Below are 22,258 nucleotides of genomic sequence, written 5' to 3'. Positions count from 1 at the left end.
ATAAGAACAGGATGCTTTTAAAAAGGAATAACCAGGGGCACCTGGTTGGCTTGGTTGGTTAAGCATCCAACTCTGGGTTTCAGCTCAGGTCATAATCTAATGGGTCGTGGGACTGAGTCCTGCATTGGACTCCATGCTCAGTGGGGAGTCTGCTTAAAGTTTCTCTCCCTCTGCCCCTCCCTCTGCCCCTCCCCCTGCTCTCATGCTCACTCACTCTCTCATATAAATACATCCTGAAGAAAAATGGGGGAGGGGGATAACTAAAAACAATGAAAGAGCCCAAATTAAAAATACAGTGTCAAAAGTTTTAAAAACATAATGGGGGTACCTGGGTGGCTCCGTCAGTTAAGCGCCTGACTCTTGTTTTCGGCTCAGGTCATGAGATCCAGCCCCACATTGGGCTCCATGCTCAGTGGGGAGTCAACTTGAGATTCTGTCTCTCCTCCCTCTGCCCCTCCCCACTCTTGCACGTACTCTCTCTCTCTTCCCTCCCTCTCTCTCTCACTCTCCAAGATAAATAAATGTTAAAAAATAAAGTAACATAAAGTGGAGGGCACATTCCAACATTTTAAATGTTGGAATGTGAAGTTGATATCTGTCAGAGATGGGGGAACAAAAAGTGGAAAATCAGAAAAAAGGTAAAATGGTTAGAGAAGAAACCAGGATATGTAAAATCCTCATCAGAATTCCAGAAAGTAGGGAGAGAGAAGAAACAAAATAGGAATATTTTTCAGACCTAAAGGACATAGTTTTTTATATGGAAGGCGTGTATCAAGTGCCTAGTAAAATAAATGAAAAAGGCCCCACACGGAGACAGACCATTATGTAGCATACAGGGCTTCCCCCACCAAAGTCCTATACAAAGGAAGAAGAAATGATGGCTGACTTCTCAGTAGCAAAACTGGATGTTAAAAATAGTGGAGCAATATCTTTAAAATTCTAAGGGAGAACCACTTGAGCTGTGTAATACTCTGCCCAGCAAAATATCAATCAAATGTCAAGGTAAAGATAATTTCAGACACCTGGGGACTCAAATTTACCTCTTATGCACCATTTCTTAGGTTGTTTTGGAGAATGATCTCCAGCAAATAGAAATAAATGAAGAAAGAGGAAGGTGTGGAGTCCAGTTAATGAGACCTCTAACACAGGGGATCAGAAAGGGACATGCAAGGGTAACAGCGTGGCAGGGACAGTCAGGCCAGACTGAGCAAGAGGACGGAGAGTCCTTGGAGGAAGTTCTGGGGAAAAATGGAATGGAGGATTAGCTGACAACTTTGTGTGTTTGTAAAGTACTGATAGACTTCTACGAGATGTGATAGAGCGTGTGGAAAATTTTAAGGTGGATTCGTGGAAAACTAAGCTGGGAGGAGGGAGATGAGAAGATTGTTAATCCCAGGAGAAACAAAAAGTGTACCAAGAAAGGAAACATAATCCTTAGTACATTCCTTGCATTGTAGTGACCGATATTTACAAAGTTGTAATAAACCCTGACCATCGGCTTAACCAGGAAATTGCCGTTTAATTATATAGGAAGGATTGAAGTAGGGAAAGTGGGGTGATGTGGAGAGCTGAGCCCTCATCTACTGTAGTAGAAAGCCAATATTTATCATCCAAAATCAAAAAATCAAGAATATTATCCCAAACTATGGCAGTAAATACAAGAATAACAGCTCAGTTGAAAGTGCTCTTGGGAATAAGTTCAGGTTTGAGGAAAGGTTGAGCCAGGGGTTGTTTTTCATGATAAGCCTTTATCACTGTTTGATAAAATAAAAGTTATGTTCTCTATACTGATTTATAAAGGAGAAACTTTTTATTCTGCAGAGCATGTGTATCAAGTATCTGCCCCTTTGTTGGTTTTTTTTTCATTCTTTTGATTGCTTGGTTCTCTACAAACGGGGTTCACATTTTGAGAGAGGGGGCGAGGAGACTTGAGTGGTCTACCTGGAATCGTTAATATTGTGAAGCTCATTATTCGTAGATGGAACAAATACCATGTGTTCTGAGTCAAGAAGTCAGAGCCCCGTAGGAATGATCTATTGTCTCTGCTTCAATTTAGGGTATTTTAAGTTTAGATCAACATTCTAAATAATTGCCTGTCTTAATACTCATCATAGCATTTATCTCTATGTTCATGACTTTCTAGTGCTACAGGAATGACAGTTTTAAAAATGAAAACCATGGCATTTGCACAGCTATGGCATCATGAAGTCCATGAGAGGGAAACCATGCCTTCTCATCTCTTGTGTGCACAGGACCTACCATTCAGTAGTTACTACATAAGTACTTAATGAATAAACAAGATCTCTTAGAAATTCCTGTCCAATTGATAACCAAAACATTGCTCATATAATTAAGTTCTGATCATGTGCGCCTGTTTTTAACACTAGTCTGACAACCATTAACCTACTTAAACCCCAAAGGGAGCATCAGCTTCTGGGCCCTTAGCCCTTGTGGGGTGTGCTTTGTAGGTATGCATGTCTGCTGCTTTCTCTATTTACAGTAGGTTCTAGGCAGCCCTTGGGCAGTGGAAGTCTGCCAGGATTACACATGCCTGGCTGGTGCAGGGACCCAGTTCCATCCGTAAGGAAATATGTGCTCTTTGTTGTTTTGAAATAAATATTCATGGCTTTGTAGACTGTACTGTGAGGCATACATAGGTACCCCAGGCCATGTAGTGACAAAATCTAAAGATTATTTGATCTACTGTTTGCTTATTTTATTAATTTGTTTGTTTTGTTTATTTGTCAGAATGTTATGGAACAGTTCAATCCTGGGCTACGGAATTTAATAAACCTAGGAAAAAACTATGAAAAAGCTGTTAATGGTAAGTCTCTTTTCTAAATTTACAGATATAGTGCAGATATAAAAACCATCCAGTAAATATTTTACTTAATTTTTTTAAGTGCTTAATAGTGAATTTTTAAAATATCTAAGTTGGTAGAAATTATTTACATTTAATTCTATGAAGTTTGCAATGGTAGGATATTAGTGGATCTAAAATGAATAAATGGAATCATAGGCTGTTATAAGTGACACATTTTAATGATCAAATCATGGTTATTGACACGACTCAATATTTTATATCATTGCCATCAATATGTTTTCCACTTTGCAAACCAGATTCTTTGTGAACTAATAACATATGAAACGTGTACTTAAAATATTTGTTGGTATCTTGTAGCAGAGGAATTATTCTCTTTATATAGAAGAATTTCCCTCATCCCCCAAGCAGTATCAGTGACTTCTGAACCCCTCACCCCTTCAGAGAGCAAGAAGGAGACTTGTTTTAGAGTTCTTGCACCGCTGACTCTCCTTTGATGACTGCTTAGTCACAAGGGCACAAAGTCATTGCATTAGATGCCCCTGTGAAGGAAATCACCATGACATGACCTGCAGTGGGTTTTTTTTTTTTTTTTTTCTTTCTAACACTTGCTACCTCTCTGAGGCAGTTTTATAAGGTGACTCGGGGACCTGCCAGCAGTGGCTTAGTCTCTTGCTAACAAGGCTTCTCCCCAAAGGGACTATTCTGCACTTTTAAAGTATTTCCAGTATTTTTGCAGGCCATCTGTTTTTTACTGAAGCCATTGAGAAATCGAGATGAATTTGTGAAGTCCTTGGTAAGAATTTGTAGCATACTTGAGGATGCCAGATGTGCCGTCAACACTTAGGTCATAAATCAGGACAATATGCACAGCTAACAAAGAGCATAGAATGAGCAGTGTCACAGGAATTTGAGTAGTGAAGGTTGGTGGGGAATGGAGTAGGCAGTGGACCTTGTAGGAGCTGTGCAACTGACAGATGTTAGGTTTTAGGCAGAAAAGACCGTGTCCAAGCCAAGATCTGAGGTCCACACTGGCATGGGTGGGAAGCTGTTAGGGAATAGTAAAATACAAGGTGGAGTAGGGTCAGGTTATTAATGCATTTGAATGCAGCATCAGTTACCTATTGTCACATAATCAAGTGTCCCTAAACTTGGTGGCTTAAGACAACAATAGTTTATTTCTCAAGGTCCTGTAAAGGCAGTGCAGTTCTCTAGCCCCCAGGGGCTCAATGGGGAGTCAGTGGGGGTGCTGGGCTCCCTCCCTCCCAGGGACATAGCAGGCTGTTTCCAAGAGCAAACCCCTGTTGGAGTTATACTTCCTGGCACCCCATTGGCCAAGGCAATTCAGATGACCAAGCCACCCATCAATGTATAGACAACCACAAAGGCTGGGAATTCTGGGAGGTGTGGTATATTGAAGGCCATTACTATGCAAATCTATCATGAACTCTGTGGAATATGGGCTTGCACTATGGGGAGTGGAGGCCATTAAAAGTTTTTGAGCAAAATTGTAACCTAATGAAATCATATTTTAAGGAAAAAATATCTGGTAGGATATAGAGTAGATTGATGAATTAGTTGGTCAGCCACTAAAATAGAACAAATATGCTTTGTTCCGTAAAACAGTGTGATAGAAAATCTCTTAATATATTCACAAAGTGGGGATGGCAAAAATATGAGAATATTATTTGATTCTTTATTAAGTTCTGGATAAATTATAGTTTTCAAAGTTTACTTTATCATAAAAGCAAGGATATTTTATCATTCTGAGGTTAGTTTTAAACATAAGTCATCAGTTAATGAAAAATTTCAATATAATTTGTGAATGCAAACGAAAAATTTTGTGTATATATATATTGTGTAAACCTGCATGCCATTCTCCCATCAATCTGCTTTTCAGCCTTATCAGTATCTTACATTTTAAAATCTTCATATTAAAATATAGAATGTATTAGCTTGACAGTTTATTGGCTACCAACCTTGTTTTTAGGGGGAGTCCTCTCTTTTTCAGTTCTAGCTGAGATTGAAGAGTCAAAAAGCAGTATAATTTAGAACGGAGGAAATGGCCTTAGCTGGAGTTGTATGCACTCCCTCTGATCTGCCACTGACCTTGGGCATGTCCCAGCATATCTCCACTCCACTCTCCTTCATAAAACAGGGTGATAATACCACTGACCCACGTCTTCGTATTCTTGGGTAGATGAACTTAAGTAATGGCTTGGAAAGTCCACATAAATGCTACTTGTTATTGTTCTTTTTTACAATTATACTTTAGGGTTATTCTCAGACTTATGAAATAACTGTATAATAGAGCATTACAGCTGTTAAACTTGTACACATATATAGTAAAAGCCATAACTTTTGTAATTTTTTAACTCCGTAAGAAATGCTAAAGTGGATGAATTTGCCATGAAAATACTACTTTTTTGTCCAGTAATATCTTCAGCTGGACTTGTACATAATTTGTTCTGTGACTCCCCCCCCCCCCCTTTTTATACTTGAAATGCCTTTCTAATTCACCATTTTAAAACAACACCCGTTATAAAATCAGGGCAAAGCAGTTGGTATGGCCTCTGGTTTTCTTCATAGTAAAAAGGAAAGGAATCTTAGAGATGCCTAAGGGCTCTTTTAGCTCTAAAATTCTGTATTCTTCAAAGTTAATCTTTGAGTGAAGTAAAATAAATTTTCTTCAAAATCACCCTTATTGAAAAGCCTGCTTGTTGTAAAGTGAAGGAATCCGTATTAATAGCTCACGCTATTAGGACATTTTATAGATGACCATCCTTTGTTTCAGAAAGGATAGCTACCTTGCCCAAGGAGGTCATGTCATTAGAAGTAAAGGTAGAATTCAAACCCAGGTCTCTCTTGCCCCCAATTCCCCGTCCCAAAGAAAAAGAAAGGAAAAGAAAAGAAAAATCAAAAACAGATTTTTGTACCTTATAATTTATTCATCAGAATCAATTTGAAAGGAGAGATACTATTTTTAAGATGATTAGAATCCAGTTTCTACAGAAATAAAAGTTTCCCTTGTCTCTGACAAAAAGGTGGCGGGGGGAGGACAGAACCTTCAGTTGTTTTTCAGGTAATTCTGTTGTGTTTTTAGAATGATTTGTCTTTCAAATTTCATATATTTTCCCCCGACAGCAAATATATTATTGGTTGTGGCTCAGAATATCTTAGAAAAGCCATTGAAAGACTAGGTTCCTGGGCTACGCCATACAAGTCCGTTTAAGTAATAATGTTGCAGACCTGTATAGCTGTAGAGTAACTATCAGAGAAAAGATTTCTTGCTGGAGTGGATGAGTTTGCAGCCCTAATTTGATGTTGAAAACACATCCACTCTGAAACTGGCATCATGATGAAGGCAGGGCCTTTTCTGGACTTCCAGAACCTGCTGTTGAAGGTTCCCCAGGTCTGGTCTAAGGTGGAGATCCTATAGGGTTTTCCACCAAGTGGGGGCCTCTGGAAGTACAGTGGAGGGACCTCTGCCCTGGCATAGCTATTAAGCACAAGCCCTGCCTTCTGAGAGCCACCCTTGGCACAACCCAAACCTTTCTGCAGCCAGAAGGGACTGAGGGATATTTGAAAGCAAACCTCCATGGCACTTCCTCTTTTCTTTGTCTTAAGTGATGACTTTTTGTGTGTCATCTTGCTTGTCTAGCTATGATCCTCGCGGGAAAAGCCTACTACGATGGAGTTGCCAAGATTGGTGAGATTGCTACCGGGTCCCCCGTGTCGACAGAGCTGGGTGAGCTGACTGTCCATTATATACAAACACAAGTTGAGCTGGTTCCAGGGCCTTTCCTCCTGTGAGCCCTTGTAAGAACACACAGAGTGGCCCAAATCCAGAATAGTAAGAAGAGCTAGCCCAGTACTCCAGTGTGTTCACTTCCGGAATGACTGAGTTTGCTGTGGTCTGTCGAAAGTAGAGGCTTAGTTAGAGGGCAGGCCAAGGCCAGTGGCTGGCCTCCCTGCTCCCTAGGAATTGGGCTTCTGCCTCTAAACTTGAGGCCCTAGCCCTTCCCCTTGGATCCCTGGAGCATGAAGCCCAGGGAGCTTTGACCTACATTCTTAAGGAGATGGGCACGGCAGGCCTCCTGACTCTGGCAGAAGTGTTTCCTGTGACTCACTTAGCAGAAAGTCAGACTCCTTTACGTCCTGCTCTTGGCTCTCACTGCTTCCACAGTTGCTCTCAGTTGTGATTTTTCCGGTTTTGCTGGTATGAATTGATCTCCTGTGCACACGCAGAGGGCAGCCACACCCTCGGCACCGCCAGCTGCCGAGGGAATCTGGATTTCTGTTTACAGAGTCCGTTCCCTGCGCCCTCTCCTAAGGGTGGAAAAGTCGCTGTTTTTCCTTTTCTAATAGCCCCACACATAACCATCATTTCTAAATCTTGGGTAAGGAATGAATATATTTATTTATATTTTTATTTTTTTTTAAAGATTTTATTTGAGAGAGATGAGCGGGGGAGGGGCAGAGGGAGAAGAGAAGCAGGCTCCCCTCTGAGCAGGTAGCCTGATGCAGGAGGGCTCGGTCCCAGGACCCCGAGATCATGACCTGATCTGAAGACAGATGCTCAACCAACCAAACCACCCAGGCACCCCAGAATATGTTTTATTTTAAATGAATATGTTGTATTTTACAAAGGGTAGGATTTCTGGCTTCAAAAACATGTCATAATTTGAAACATTCAGAATAGCAGAGGAAAATATTGGTAAAGTGTGGGTATTTAAAGAAAAGTGTTCCTCCAATTAAAAAGCAGAAAGGGAAGCTGGGGGTGGGGCGGCTTGTAGGATTCAAGTAATTCACATCATTTCTATATAAAAGTGTCTTAAGGGTTTTCAGGATTGCTTGGAGAACTCTTACCTGACCCATAAAAGTGGAGGAACAAATTCAAGGTGTGATAACAGTGCTGGGGTTGGGGGCTGGGCTGCAGGATGTGAAGTGGAACTGGGCACTCAGGAATATTTTCTGACAACTTCGGTTCTTGAGGAGTTTGTAAAGAGTCTTGAAACCTAGGCCTGAAGTGATGTCGTGTGATGAGTAAGTCCGTACTGCTCTGTTTACTAGAATCAGTTACATGCAGACATTTTTCAAAGCCCTGACTTGGGTTTTGTTGGTGCTGCCATTTGTGCGTGTTCTGACAAGGTCTGGACCCTAGAAACTCTGTCCTTAGCAGAGTCAGTTTAATAAAATACACACTGCATTGTATAGACAGAAGCAGATAGTAAAACTTCCTGGGATGATGGAGATGATTAGAGGTTTCCAAAAATAGGATTAAATTAAAAAGAAACATCCTATTTGTGTCAGGCGCCACGGGAAAATGTATGACCCTTATATTAAACCATATGGTGCTCTGATTCACCATCGTTCAGTTTGCCTTTTTAATGTTTTATGGCTCTTGCTACTGTTTAAATAAGATTTCTGTTCCACACCTTACTTTATTCAGCTGTGAGTTCATAACGTTGAATCAGCTATTTCCACAGCAACCGTGTTGTTGCAAACATGGGCTGAAAACTTCTTCAGTTTCGGTGAGGAAAATATGTTGCAGTGGCAGAATTTCTTTCATGTGGATATGTGTTTTATTTGGAGGGAATGGAAATAACTTATGTGTTTTATTTTTGTTTCAAGTTGTCTTTTTGCTTATATTCACCATGTCATATAGTTAGTAATTTTCTGCTCATCTGCAGCAATTTCACAATAACGTGCTACCCTAGCAAGCGTTGCTTCCAGAGGCCTGTTGTTTAACTTGTTTTCATGTGCCTGGGTTTTTATTTTGTTTACATTCCTTGTATGAAAGACTAATGAACAATTCGTAGAAGAAAGAGACCTAAGATAGATTCTATTTTTCTCATTTTTCAAGAAGGTTTTATTGTCTTATTACTGGCTTTTGGTGTTGGTATTCATAACTTTATTATGAAACATTATAAATCCCATCTGATAAAACTGAAGGGCCTTTCATATGTGAAGATCATGGATCATTTCAAAATTTTCATTCCTGAAAAGTATCATCTCTGAAAAACCTTTGTGTGTCGCCCCCCCCCCCATCCCCAAGAAATCGTATAGCTTTAAAATTTTCAGTTTAAAAATTTTGCTCAGGAAGTGAAGGGGATGCCGAAGAATTCTTATTTCTAAAACTGAGATTACAAGAGTAGCTTTCACTTTAATGTTGAATTCAAATATTTTTTTAATGTTGCTGTAGGACAGCCTTTCTTATATACTTTTTTACATGAAATTTCTGTTATATTCTTTCTGATACTTTTTTTTTTTAAGATTTTATTTATTTATTTGACGGAGATAGAGACAGCCAGCGAGAGAGGGAACACAAGCAGGGGGAGTGGGAGAGGAAGAAGCAGGCTCATAGCGGAGGAGCCTGATGTGGGGCTCGATCCCATAACGCTGGGATCACGCCCTGAGCCGAAGGCAGACGCTTAACCGTTGTGCCACCCAGGCGCCCCTCTTTCTGATACTTTTGTACTTTGGGAGGTGGGTGAAGAAAATATCCTCTAGGTAAAATATTGACCTAATTCATAGAAATTTGCTGTGAGGATTCTACTTGGAAAACCTGACCAAATGTATTATGAGTGTTAATTAGAGTGGCAGAACTGAGCATTTCAGTGTCTCTCCTCACTTTAGGAGGGGAAAAAAGGAGCTAAAAGCTGGAGGAGAAAAAAGTTGATTCACCTTTTGCTTATTGTATCCTTGTCATTTGGATTGGTGCCTATTCAGACAGAGCTATTGCAGTGCCATTTCTGATGCCTGGCTATGGGTGTTTCCATTTAGATATCCCTCTTAACACATCAGCTCACCAAATGCTATGTGAATAATTTTAAGATGCTTTTGCCTAAAAGTAACAAATACCCAATTAATAGTGGCTTAGGCATTAAGGAAGTTCATCAACCCACATAAGAAGGCCAGGAGTAGCAGGTTCCTGATTAAGTAATGATTACTAAGAACTCAGGTTCCTTATGTCTTTCTTCTCATCCTCAAGCCCAACTCATGGTACCAAGATGGCTGCCATTGCTAGTCTTAGGCATCACATCCTCTCTCTTCCCATTGTATCCAAAAGCAGGAAGGGGAATTTCTTCTCAGTTGTGCCCTTTACAAAGGAGGGAACCTTTCCCAAGCAGCCCCAGCACATTCATCCTCTCATGTCTCATGACCCTGCAGCCAGAGAGCTTTCCCTAGCACTGTTAGGCAAGGAATACTGAGGGGAAGAGCTGTCAGGAGGACACCTGATGACACCACGTCGGCAGGCAGCTCTGGTATCAAAGTCTCGTTTCAGCAATTTTCAATGAAAGGAAAGGACTTATACAGATGTCCTTGCTTTAGCTGTGCCTCATGCTACATAGTGCTTCTGGCATTCTGTGTCTCTGAGTGGGATTATGTTTTTCTCTGACATAGGGTGTGGTTTCACTAGCATGTGTATACTTCAGACGTTGTGATTGTTCCTTCTCCTGGACACTTGCTTTTTCTTCTGAAAACCATAGCCATCCTTTGCAGTCTATTCCTATTTGGGAAGTAGGACTCCAAGCACAGAGGAAGAATTAGGGGTTTGGGGGGGTAGTTTCCGTTTTTCTGCCCTTTTGTTTTTCTTTTCAGCCTTTGGGTGACTTGTAATCATGAACTCTGAGGTGCATTTTCTCTGCCTCAGTTACTTTCCTTTCTTTCCTCCTCTCTTCTTCCTCTCTGCCCATGTGTCTGTGTGACCTCACAGCCTCATTTTTGAAAACTGGGGAACCAGAGAAGAAGACATCACCTGTAATTTTACCACTTTAACACAACTACTTTGTCATCACTGTATTCTTTTCTGGTCTTGTCTTCCCTTGAGGATGCTCGTATACAGCATGCCTCATAGCAAACGTCGGGTGCTGGCTCTGCCAGGCACAGGGCGCAGCACCCTATGGGTGTCATTTCATCTCATATGCCCAACGGCCCTATGAGTTGGGTGTAGGCACTTTCACTGTCTGTTACAGGTAAGACCTGGAAGGGAAGGGTGTGCCTTAGATCACACAGTTGATAATAGGTTGTTCGAACTTAGAATCCGAGTTCCTCGTGTCTGCACTATACCATACTTCACTGAGGCAAAGGGAAAAAGAGCCAACCAGCCAAGAAGGGGCCATTGAAGAGGAAGAAGATGGGAACCCCATGATGGAGACCTTTTCAAGAGGGAGATGAGCAGGAAGCAGAGTGTCAGTGGCTAAAGACTGCAGAGAGGCTGCAGTTGTGGTGATTAGATGTCACTGGTCCCCTTGGAAAGGGTGGTGGTTTCACTAGGGTGCTGACCATAAATGCCAGGTGTTATGTTACGGGGTTAGGAAGGATGGAAATTACAGAGAAGTTCATACACACACACACACACACACACACACACACACACACACACACACACGTATGTAAAATACGTTATATGGTAACATAGCATATATATGGCTCTTACAAGTATTGCTTGACTTTTGCACTTGTACTGCTGTGCTTCATATGGAGGCCCAGATCTCATTAAGTGCCTGCCTGCTGTGTGTCATGTACTTCATACATTGCCTCATCTCGACCTTGGGAGCCTCATGGATGGATTTTTCCTTCATGATCTGCAGGGAAGGCAGTAACCCAGTGTTTCCTTGATGTGGCTAATAGGCCCTAAGGGTAAACTTGGCGTTCAGCTTCTTCCACATGGCGGGGGGGAGATCCTCCATGGGCACCCTCTTTGGGTCCTGGGTCCCTGACTATGTGCTCTGCAGCCAAGCAAGACAGAACAAGAATTATAAGAGTTGGTGACCCTAGAGAGTACGGTAGGTGGCATCGGTGTCACGGGTCATAGAGCTTCCCCCCCTCCCCAACTGAAGCACAGGAAAGATCCTGTGACCTAGGACAAGGAGGCCAGGCTAAATTTTATTTTCCCCTGAGACCCTGGCAGATAGCATGCTGCCCAACGCCTAAGAGATGCTCAGTGTGGTTTACATGGTTACTTTGCTGCTGTCAGCTTTTGTGACTTTGGGCAACACTTCATGTCTGTAAGCCAGTTGGCATGCCTAAAGGGGATGATGGCAACACCTTCGGGGTTGTTTGAAGATGAAATGCGATAATGTGCTTCGTGGATTCTGAAGTTTCAGAGACCAGAAAGATGCCTCTCTGTTGCCACTTCATATACGTACAAATATTTGAGAACTCAAAAACATTACAATTTTTTTATTGACATTATTCTGTTCTGTAGAGTTAGAGTAGGTGATGTAAGTGTGTAAGCACATACAGTTTCCTTGATTATTCCTGATTATTCATGAACCAGTTTTTCAGTTCTCTCCGCAGTATCTTTGTTTTCAGTTTCATGAATCTATGCTCTTACCTCTATTTTCTTCTTTCTCCTATCTTTGGGTTTACTCTGTTATTCTTTTTCTAAATTCTTAAATGATACATTTAATTCATTAATTTTACATACAGACCTCATTTTATTTTTGTATTTTATTTTTTCAGATTTTATTTGAGAGAGATCAGAGAGAGGGAGAAGCAGACTCGCCACTGAGCAGAGAGCCTGATGCGGGGCTCAATCCCAGGACTCTGAGATCATGACTTGAGCTGAAGTTAGACACTTAACTGAGAGCCACCCAGGTGCCCCACAGACCTCATTTTAGACAACAGTGCAGGACCATAAAAATGACCATGCAAGTTAAAAGCATTGAAAGCGGGGCACCTGGGTGGCACAGCGGTTAAGCGTCTGCCTTCGGCTCAGGGCGTGATCCCGGCATTATGGGATCGAGCCCCACATCAGGCTCCTCCGCTATGAGCCTGCTTCTTCCTCTCCCACTCCCCCTGCTTGTGTTCCCTCTCTCGCTGGCTGTCTCTATCTCTGTTGAATAAATAAGTAAAATCTTAAAAAAAAAAAAAAAAAGCGTTGAAAGCCTTCTTAATAATCAATGGGGAAAATTAGGATTGTCCCATGACCTTTAAAAATGTTTGTCAAAAACACTAAAAATTCTCTTAGTCTCATTTATAAGTGTATAGGGAAATGAAAAAAATAGTAAAACTAGTATTTATGTAGTACACAGTAATTTAAAGCATTAGAAACACTGGTAATTAAAGCATTTTTATTTATTCATAAAAAAGCTTGAGTGGTTTCAATGACCCTTGTCTCCTCCTGTAACTCAAGATATGGAAGAGGCCTCTTCCGTACCCTTTTGCAGATTGTCATGCTCTTTCCTAAGCTCTCATCAGCTTCCAACATTATATCCTTTGTGATTTCAGTGGGGTGAGATATCATCGAGATGTCTTTTAATGTGAAGTTTCCTTTGATGTCCCTTTCTCTGAAACGTCTTCATTCTTTTCGTCACAACTTCTTCGCTCACTCTTTACTAAGTTTGGGCTTCACTCCGTTCTTGTGGCTGCACATCCAGAGTCTCCCAAACGACCACAGTGTCAACACTCCCACAGCCAGCTACTTCTTTAACTTCTTTTACTCTTTTTTTTTTTTTTAAGATTTTATTTATTTGTCAGAGAGGAAGCACAAGCCGGGGGAACAGCAGGCAGAGGGAGAAGCAGACTCCCCACTGAGCCAGGGAGCCCGATGTGGGACTCCATCCCACTGGGATCATGACCTGAGCCAAAGGCAGACCCCTAACTGACTGAGCCACCCAGGCGCCCCAGCTCCGTTTACTCTTGTTGTTACTGTTGTTCATTTCTTTGCTGCACTTAATCTTTCAGTTATCCATTTTTGTAACATGTCATGGGTTTATCTCTGGGAAACAAGGAGCCAGCACAACTACTGCACTTTGCTGTCTGTGTCACACTGTCTTAATCACTGTGGCTTCATAATGCATCCTGGTATCTCGTAGTAGACATCACGTAGAACAAGCAGACCCTCTTACTCAAGATCGCCTTGGCTGTTGTAGGACTCCTGTGTTTACGTATATTTTAGAATCAATTTGTCGATTTCCACTAAAAAAAAAATCTCCTAGGATTTGGACTACAGATTAACTCTGTAGATAGATTTAGGAAGTTTTGACATCTCGGCAGTACCGAGTCTTCTAATCCACAAAGATGGCACTTTAAAAAAAATTTATTTGGGACTTCTTTAATTTCTGTCAGCACTGTTTTGTGTTTTTAATTGTAGAAGTCTTGCACATTTTTACATATGCGTCCTTAGTTGTTTATGGTGGTTTTTGTCCTCTATTGTAAATGGTATTTTTAAATTTGTATTTTCTGATTGTTTGATTCCATTGAGTTTTCAACTTCAGTGACTGTTTTTCATCACTATTAAATTGTATTTAGCTCTTTTGAAATCTACAAATTAATTTTTGCCATATTTTTTATAACAGCTTTGAGATGTAATTAACCTACAGTACATTTAAAGTGTACACAGTTCAGTGGATTTTAGTATATTCAGTTTTAATTATCACCACAGTTAACTTTAGAATACTTTCGTCACCCCTAAAAAAAAATCTCATCCCCACTAGCAGTCACTTCCATTCACCCCCAACTCCAGCCATATACAATGATTAATTATTTTATCTCTAAAGATTTGGTTATATTGAATAGTTTCCTATAAGTGGAATCCTACAATATGTGATCTTTTGTGACGCGTGTTTTTCACTTAGTGTACTGATTTCCGGATTCGTTCACATTGTAGCATGTGTGAGTACTTCCTTTCTTTTAATGGATGGATAATATTATATAGGTATGCAATGTTTTATTTATCCATTTATCAGTTGGTGGATACCTGAGTTGTTTCTGTCTTAACTAGTAGAAATAATGCTGCTGTGAATATTTGCGTACAAATTTGTGTGTACATGTCTTCTTAAGTGTACAGTTAGGAGTGCAATTCCTGGCTCATACAGTAACTCTAACCTTTTCAGGAGGTGCCAAGCTGTTTTTCAAAATGAAGGCACCGTTTTACATTCCCACAAGCAGTGTGTGAGTGTTCAATTTCTCCACATCCTTGTTAGCAGTTACTGTCTTTTTTATTATAGCCATCCTAGAAAATATGAAGTAATATCTCACTTGGGTTTTGATTTACATTTCCCTAGTGACTAAGGTTGTCGAGCATATTCTCATGTTCTTACTGGCCATTGTGTATCTTCTTCCATTGTGTATCTTCTTTGGAGAAATGTCTATTCAGATCCTTTGCCCCCCCCCCATTTTTTTTTTTTTTTTTTTTTTAAGATTTTATCAGAGAGAGGGAATGCGTGAGCACAAGCTGGCGGAGCAGCAGGCAGAGGGAGAAGCAATCTTCCAATAAGCAAGGAGCCCAATGTGGGACTCCATCCCAGGACCCTGGGATCATGACCTGAGCCAAAGGCAGAGGCTTAACTGACTGAGTCACCTAGGCGCCCCATCCTTTGCCCATTTTTAATTGGGTTGTCTTTTTACTGTTGATTTTGCAAATTAACTTTTAATTTGGGTTTTGTTTTTATGTTTTGGTTCCTTTTATTATCTGTGCAGTAGTTCCATTGTTTGAAGTTCTTGAGGGGCTAATTCTGTTGGTGCTATTATTGTGCCTCTTGAGTCTGATTCATGAAAGAATCTTTCTCTTTATAAGGGTTTTATTATCGTCTTACAGTTCTCTTCTTATGGTGGGGTAGCATCTGTGGAGGGTGTAAAAGTTTTGTCGCCATTGGAAGTCACCAAGAAATGAAAAGGAGAAATGCCAAGCAATGGTGGGACTTCTGTGATTTAAATATATTTAAATAATATAGTTTACGTCTTAAAAATAAAAATAGCTGATGTAAGATGACTTACCATTTGATAAAATTCTTGTAAAACACTTAGAATTTACAAAGCAGTAAAAATGCCTCTCTATTTTCTGTTTTATCCATATGAACAAAGATATTATGCAAGTTTTGGAGGGTGAAGTGACTCAAACTTTATGGAAAATATTTTAATGTAAATATCCAAAATTTGTAAGTTACTCTGTCTGAAACTTGAGAAATAATAGCAATTTTTAATTTTCTGTAAATCTGCCAGATACACATCCTTCCCCCAAAAAAGTCATATCCTGGTCATTTTCTCTAGAAAATGAAAGGCTCTTTACGAAAAGTCTGTTCTCCTGTTGTAGAGAATACTCAGAAAACGTGTCGTTGCTTTTTCCAACTGCAATTGAAAGTAAAATATTAATGATTCAAGAGAAATACCAAATTTTAGTCATTTTTATGTTAAATGCTCTACATCACTTGAAGATTACAATAATAATTAGCATATATTTTGAAGTCTCTTTCAAATTCATTTTGCTAAAGTATCACCTTTTATCAGTTGTGCTAACTAACTGCAGGGGTGAGCAAACCAGAGTCAGAGGGCTGGCCAGCACTTATTTGTAAATATAATTTTATTGGAACCTGACCACACCCACTTTCTCAGGTGTCGTCTGTGGCTTCTTTGAGGCTACTGTGGCAAAGTCGAGTGGTTGCAACAGAGAAGTTTGTCCCACAAATCCCATACTACTTACAACCTGGCCTTTTAAAGGCCATTCTCCAAAGAAAAAGCAGTTCCTTACCACTTGCTAAGTGCTGGGCTTTAGCATAGATTACCAACCACAGCAGTAGGAGCGCAAGAGCACTACCGCTTTGCCTTGTTGGGAGGAACTAACAAAGAGCCAGAAACCAGAGCTCGGTAGTCAGGATTGGTAGGTGAGGTATTTTAATCCACTGTGTTTAATTGTTAAATAATAAGACATGAAGAATTCATTGTCAGAGTGTGTGCCTGCAGTGCAGGCATTAATCTTTATCACGTGTACGCAGTTCACCTCAGGAACAGTACTCATTGGAGAGGAAACTGAAATGTGTGTAAAACTTCCACTTTTGTCCCTAAGTCAAACAATGTTTATTTTAAAAACTTAGAAAATATTGAAGAAAGTAGAAAGGGAAAACAAAAATAGAGGAAAATGTTTTGGCAAAATATTTAAAAGAAAGTTTGAAATGGTTTTTTCATTTTTTAAGCATGGAAAAATAAAGTTCATTCTCATTTATTTCCCAAGAAATAACGGGAGACTTTCTTTGGGGAATTCACAGATTTGCTTTGAGGTTCTTACAGCTCAACGTTACATAAATTTAGACTGTTATTTTATTCCTGTTTAGTTAGCTTTTCCATTATTTTGAATCATTTATTAATTTGTTTGGCCCAGTTTCTTAACATCTTCTGTTTTGTGCCCAGTTTGTCTCCTTATCACCAACTAACCTACAAAAGTCACAGGTTTTCTTTCGTTATTGATAGAATGTTTATAGTCATGTAATTTATTTTTTATTTTTATTTTTTTAGGTCATGCAACTTAAAGAAATACATTTGTTATAGTTTTGTTGATACTCAGAATCAGTCTTAGGTCTTAAAAATAAGAACAGAAAAAAGTAGCTGAAAAATCTTTAAAGAAATGTTATGAATTTTCAAAAAATATTGCAAGTATATTTCTAAGGTCTAGATAAAGTAAAATAATTGATACCAGAATTGATGAGAGAGCTAAGTTGAGCCAAAGCAGTTTTGTTTTTTTTAAGATTTCTATTTTTTTAGAGAGAGAGAGAGAGAGAGCAGGGGGAGGGGCAGAAGGAGGAGGAGAGGGGAGGCAGATTCCCTGCTGAGTGGGGGCTGGATGAGGGCCTTGATCCCATAACCCTGAGATCATGACCTGAGCAGAAACCAAGAGTGAGACCCTTAACCAACTGAGCCACCCAGGAGACCCAGAGCAGTTATTTTTCACCAAAATCCCCCATCTTTTAGTTTCAGGTTAGGCTTACTTTAAAGAGATTAAAATCTTCCCACAAAAATAGGAAACAATCAATAGAGAATTTTATTTGCTTAACATCATACCTGCTATATGCCAGGTGCTGTTTTAAGTACCTTATGAATACTAACTTCCATACTCATCATGATAGCTCTCTGCAGTGTGTACTATTATAATTATTTCCATTTTGCAGATGAGGATACTGGGGTTCAAAGGGAGTGACTAACTTGCAAAGGTCACCCTGTTGGTTAATGGCTAGTTAACTGGATCCCAGGCAGTCTGCCAGCCATGTGATTTAATTTTCTATATATCAAAAAGGTGTGTTTTTTTCTGACTTGCTGTATTTTATGGCAGTCAAGATTATCCTATCCTTGTTATAGTTTGGCAGATAAAAGGTTGTGTTAAGTAGTGAAGCATCTTGTAATCTAAAACTGATTCAACACGTGTGAGTCTCCGTTTTGTGTTTTCATCAGCTATTATCAGGATTTTCTGTTTTGTGCTTCAGAGCATTTATAACATGACTGTTTATTATTTTTATTGTTTAATTTCAGTTTGGGATTTGGAAAAAGATTGTTTGTCCTGGAATTGTACATGTGACAAATGCATTTGGACTTTGCAAATGACTTTTGTCATTTCAATTTTCAAGTGGCAAATGCTCACTCAATATGTGTTTGTCCCTTTGGGAGCAAGAAAGATCTTAGCTATAGTAATTATAGAGAAAGATAGGCTTATAATTTATAAATAATTTATATAACGTCTATGTACGGACCTCCATTTAAGTCCCCATATCATAGGAATATTGGTTTCTGTATAAATTCCTAAAACTTTAAGAGGAGATTCTGTATTGTAAATTGTCTTCTTTACAAAAATTATTATAAGAAAAGCATTCTTTTTCTTAGCTTTGAGGTAGCTATATGTGCAAATGAAGTGCTATAATTAGTAAAAACTAGAGATGTAAGAACTAAGTTGTCAAATCAAGATTAGTCAGTTTAACATTTAATACTTCCTGATTGCATGGTGGGCACATCCTGAATGTAAATCTGAAACATCATTCCCTGTTTTTCATAACTTTATTATACTTACCCATTCTCGTAAATTTTTGAACTTTGAAGTATGTGAAGAGAAAATTATTTTGTTTAAACCCAATTTTCACAGTTATTCAAATTGGTCATCTTCGTCTTGAAAGATATCGTGTGTGCTCTCAATTCAAGATGGAGAAGAGTATAGGAATCCCTGTTCTCACGCTCTCAGCCATAGCCAAAGAACAGCTGGTCCGGGGGCCACAGCAGCTACACAGGTCACGGTGAGGGGCAGTGGCTCAGAAGACCCAGGGGGCTTTGCTTCACCACCATCGCCATCATTGTTGAGGGGCTATTCACATTCTCTTACAAATGCTGGAAGATGTCTTACTCTGTTCATGGCACTGTGCTAGGCCTAAAGTTATGTGTCAGAAACAAACTCACTAAGTTCTAATACACAAATAGAGGAGGGGAATCAACTTTACAGCGTGCCAAGGAAAAGCAGCTCTGGTCAGATGCACAGGAAACAGCAAAAAGGGTGTGACCCCTGTGACAGGTTGAGGAAGGAGGATAAGTAAATAAAAGGGAGAGGGATATGCCAAAGATCGGTGTAGTTAGAATCATGTTGGGAAAGGGGCTTGGCTTGACCCTGCCAGACAGAAATGCCCAAGCCGACTGTGATGCCAGGGTGGAAAGTGATAGCCATGGTGTGGGGTTTGGGATAGGTTCTTTGTTAGTACAAATGGGATTCTGACGGTTTTTTATCTTTAGCCATTTGGGAATAAATACACTTCCTTAGGTACTCTTTCCTGTTCCAAATGACTTAACAAAATTATTAAAAGTAAGGATGCCAACATGCACATGAAAAGATACTCAACATCGTTAGCTATTAGGAAAATGCATATCATAACCACAGTGACATACCACTTCATGCCCAACAGACTGGCTCTAATTTAAAAGACAATAACAAGTGTTGGCAAAAATTTAGAGAAATCGAAACTCTTGTACATTGCTGGTGGGAATGTAAACTGAAGCACCCATGGTGGGAAAGAGCCTGCCAGTTCCTCACAATTTTAACGTAGTTACTATGTGAACCAGCAGTTCCATTCCTTAGATATGTAGAGAAAAATGAAACATGCCTGCACAGAATCTTAGCAGTATGTTCACGGTAGCCCAAAGGTAGAAACAACCCAAATGCCCAGCAGCTGATGAATGGATAAACAAGATGTAGTATATCATTATAACACAATAGTATGTAGTCATTGAAAAGAATGAAGTACTGATGCATGTGACAATATGGGTGAACCCCGAAAACATGCTAAGTGAAAAAAGCCAGATAAGACCACATATCACATGATTTCATTTATATGAAATTTCCAGAGTCAACAAATTCATGAGAGAGAGAAATTGGATTGGTGGTTGCTGTGGGCTCAGGGAGGGATGGATGAGGAATGATTGCTAATGGGTACAACATCTCCTTTTCGAGGGGTGAAAATGCTTTTGAACTGGGTAGTGGTAACAGTTGTACAACATTGTGAATGTACTGAGTGTTGCCACTGATAAATTTGTGTTATGTGTATTCTACCATACAGACATACAAAAAACAAAAAAGGTGGGGCACCTGGGTGGCTCAGTTGATTGAACATCCAACTCTTGATTTGGGCTCAGGTCATGATCTCGGTTCGTGAGAATGAGCCCCACACCAGGCTCCATGCTCGTCACAGAATCTGCTTGAGATCCTCCCTCTCCCCGTCCCCCCACTCAAGTGCTCACGCTCGTGCTGTCTTTCTCTCTCAAATAAATAAATGAAATTTAAAAAAAAAACAAAGTATGCTCTTTCTGAGAAGTTGCCAGTGTAGGGTATTCTAATTAATTCATACTATAAACAATATAGTAAACATTGTATTAATTCAAGAGGCCAGTTACATATGCTTCCCGATCCCCTTGAAAATGCAGGCAGCCCAGCAGCAGTGTCGTGAACATCTAATTATGTATGACTTTATTCTCCTCAGCTTTTCAGCAGGAATCTGCAAACCTGATTTAGGACCCCAGGTGGTCAGAAATTTTTCAGACAGTCTGCTCTGTGCTGCGCAGCACGTCTCACATGTGCTCGCTCCTAACCTCACCATAACCTGGGGAGAGTTTTAGTTGGCCCCGACCCAGTGTGAACAGCACAGTAAATGAATTTTGTTGGCGGTCACGAAGTTCAGAATTCAGAAGTCTCATTTAATTCTCACAACAGCCCTCTGAGGTGGGGATATTATTTCCATTTTGTGGACAAGAAAACAGAAGCTTAGCTTAAGTAACTTATCAGACTTCACACAACTGGTTAGGGGTGAAGCTGGGGGTCTTTTGATCCCATGGAGAGTGGAGGGCTTCCCTAGACTGAGGGAGCTCATGTGCAGCACAGCTTTTAAAACCGTATACTTAAGTCTGAATTTGTGATTTTGTAGTCCTTAAAGATGGCCCCACAGAAGTTGGGTTTTTATGTAGGGAACAAATTATGAAAGTAGTCTGAAATCTGGAAGACTGGGCATGTGACAGAAGGATTTAGATCCCCTGTGCATTATTCCTTAAATCCAGTGGAAAGAAGAAACCAGAAGCCAGAATTTGATTCAGTATAGAAAGTGGCCTTGGGACAGGTCCCTCTGTAAAACCGAAAAGGAGCTGTGACAATCATGCTTCCAACAGAGTCTCCAAAAGGATTCTGACGCTGGGGGAAGTGTCCTGACCACCATTCAGCAGTGTCTGCTGCGGGGGGGTGGGGGGGGCATGCAAGGAATGTGAGAAGTGGATAAACTCTAGGATGAGCTTAGAAAGGTTTGTTGATTGAATGAGTGTGTCAGATAAGGGTATTGGGCTTCTTCCATTCTAACTCTATGAACCAGGTTTCTCTAGGCTCTGTTAAAAGTGTAGCTATCATTTACACCACTCGTAAACTTGGTCCCGCCTTCAAGGTGTCTACAACATAGTAAGGGACATTATGAAAAAATATATATATATATACATACCTGGAATACAGGACTAAGTGCTAGAGTAAAAGACACACAGGCTACAGGATTTCACGGGAAGAGATGGTTACACTTGAGTCGGGGTGAAGGAGGTGGAGGGGAACCTGAGTGTCAGGGGTGCTCTAACAACCTGATGGTCAGCATTGAGGTAGAAAGGGTGGTGGTTTCCAGTGGAGGGAACGGTTTCGGGTGGGCGGGGGGTGTATTTCAATTTGCCTAGAATTTAGGACTGATGGAGAGGACCATGGGTTTAATGGGGACAGATTAAAATTGAGGCCTTGTTAGTTTGAGTGCTAGGCTACAGATCGTGTTGGTGTGTCTCATTTCTAATCGAAATAAGAATTAGGATTATTAAAACTGAAAGATTTTGAGTTATTAAAAGCTGACTAATATTTTAGGAGCATGGGTTCAAAGACAAAATTAAAAGGTGACTACAGAGCAAATTGAATGTCAAGCCCTTTAGAGCTAAGAACTGGACTTGTAAGAGTCCAGAATAAGTCTGTTCCTGTGACTCTTGAATGCAGTGACGCTGACATCTGTATGACTCAGGCATTCATAACTCAGCCAGGCCTGATGGCCAGCAGCACCCATTTGTGTAACAGTAGAAATTTTTGACATTACTAAGGTCTCTCTCCTCTGCATCTATGCACATGTATGTCATTAAGTATTTTAATCTCTCACTTTTCTACTCAATCCTGTCTAACTTCCC

General features: G+C 40.2%; 1 protein-coding gene across 1 annotated transcript in view; it reads left to right on the top strand.

The window, feature by feature from the left end:
- Window positions 1-22,258, top strand: part of BAIAP2L1 (BAR/IMD domain containing adaptor protein 2 like 1) — a 91,791-nt gene that overhangs the window by 20,839 nt on the left and 48,694 nt on the right. The window contains exons 2-3 of the mRNA XM_045813417.2: window positions 2,749-2,824; window positions 6,483-6,569. Of these exons, the coding sequence (XP_045669373.1) occupies window positions 2,749-2,824; window positions 6,483-6,569 (163 nt within the window). The remainder of the gene's footprint in view (window positions 1-2,748; window positions 2,825-6,482; window positions 6,570-22,258) is intronic.

The sequence above is a fragment of the Ursus americanus genome, chromosome 2 (assembly GCF_024610735.1).
Source record: "Ursus americanus isolate L20-20 chromosome 2, mUrsAme1.1.p, whole genome shotgun sequence".
Lineage (NCBI taxonomy): Eukaryota > Metazoa > Chordata > Mammalia > Carnivora > Ursidae > Ursus > Ursus americanus.
Note: the sequence above shows the minus strand (reverse complement) of the source record. Positions and strands in the feature narration are given on the sequence as shown.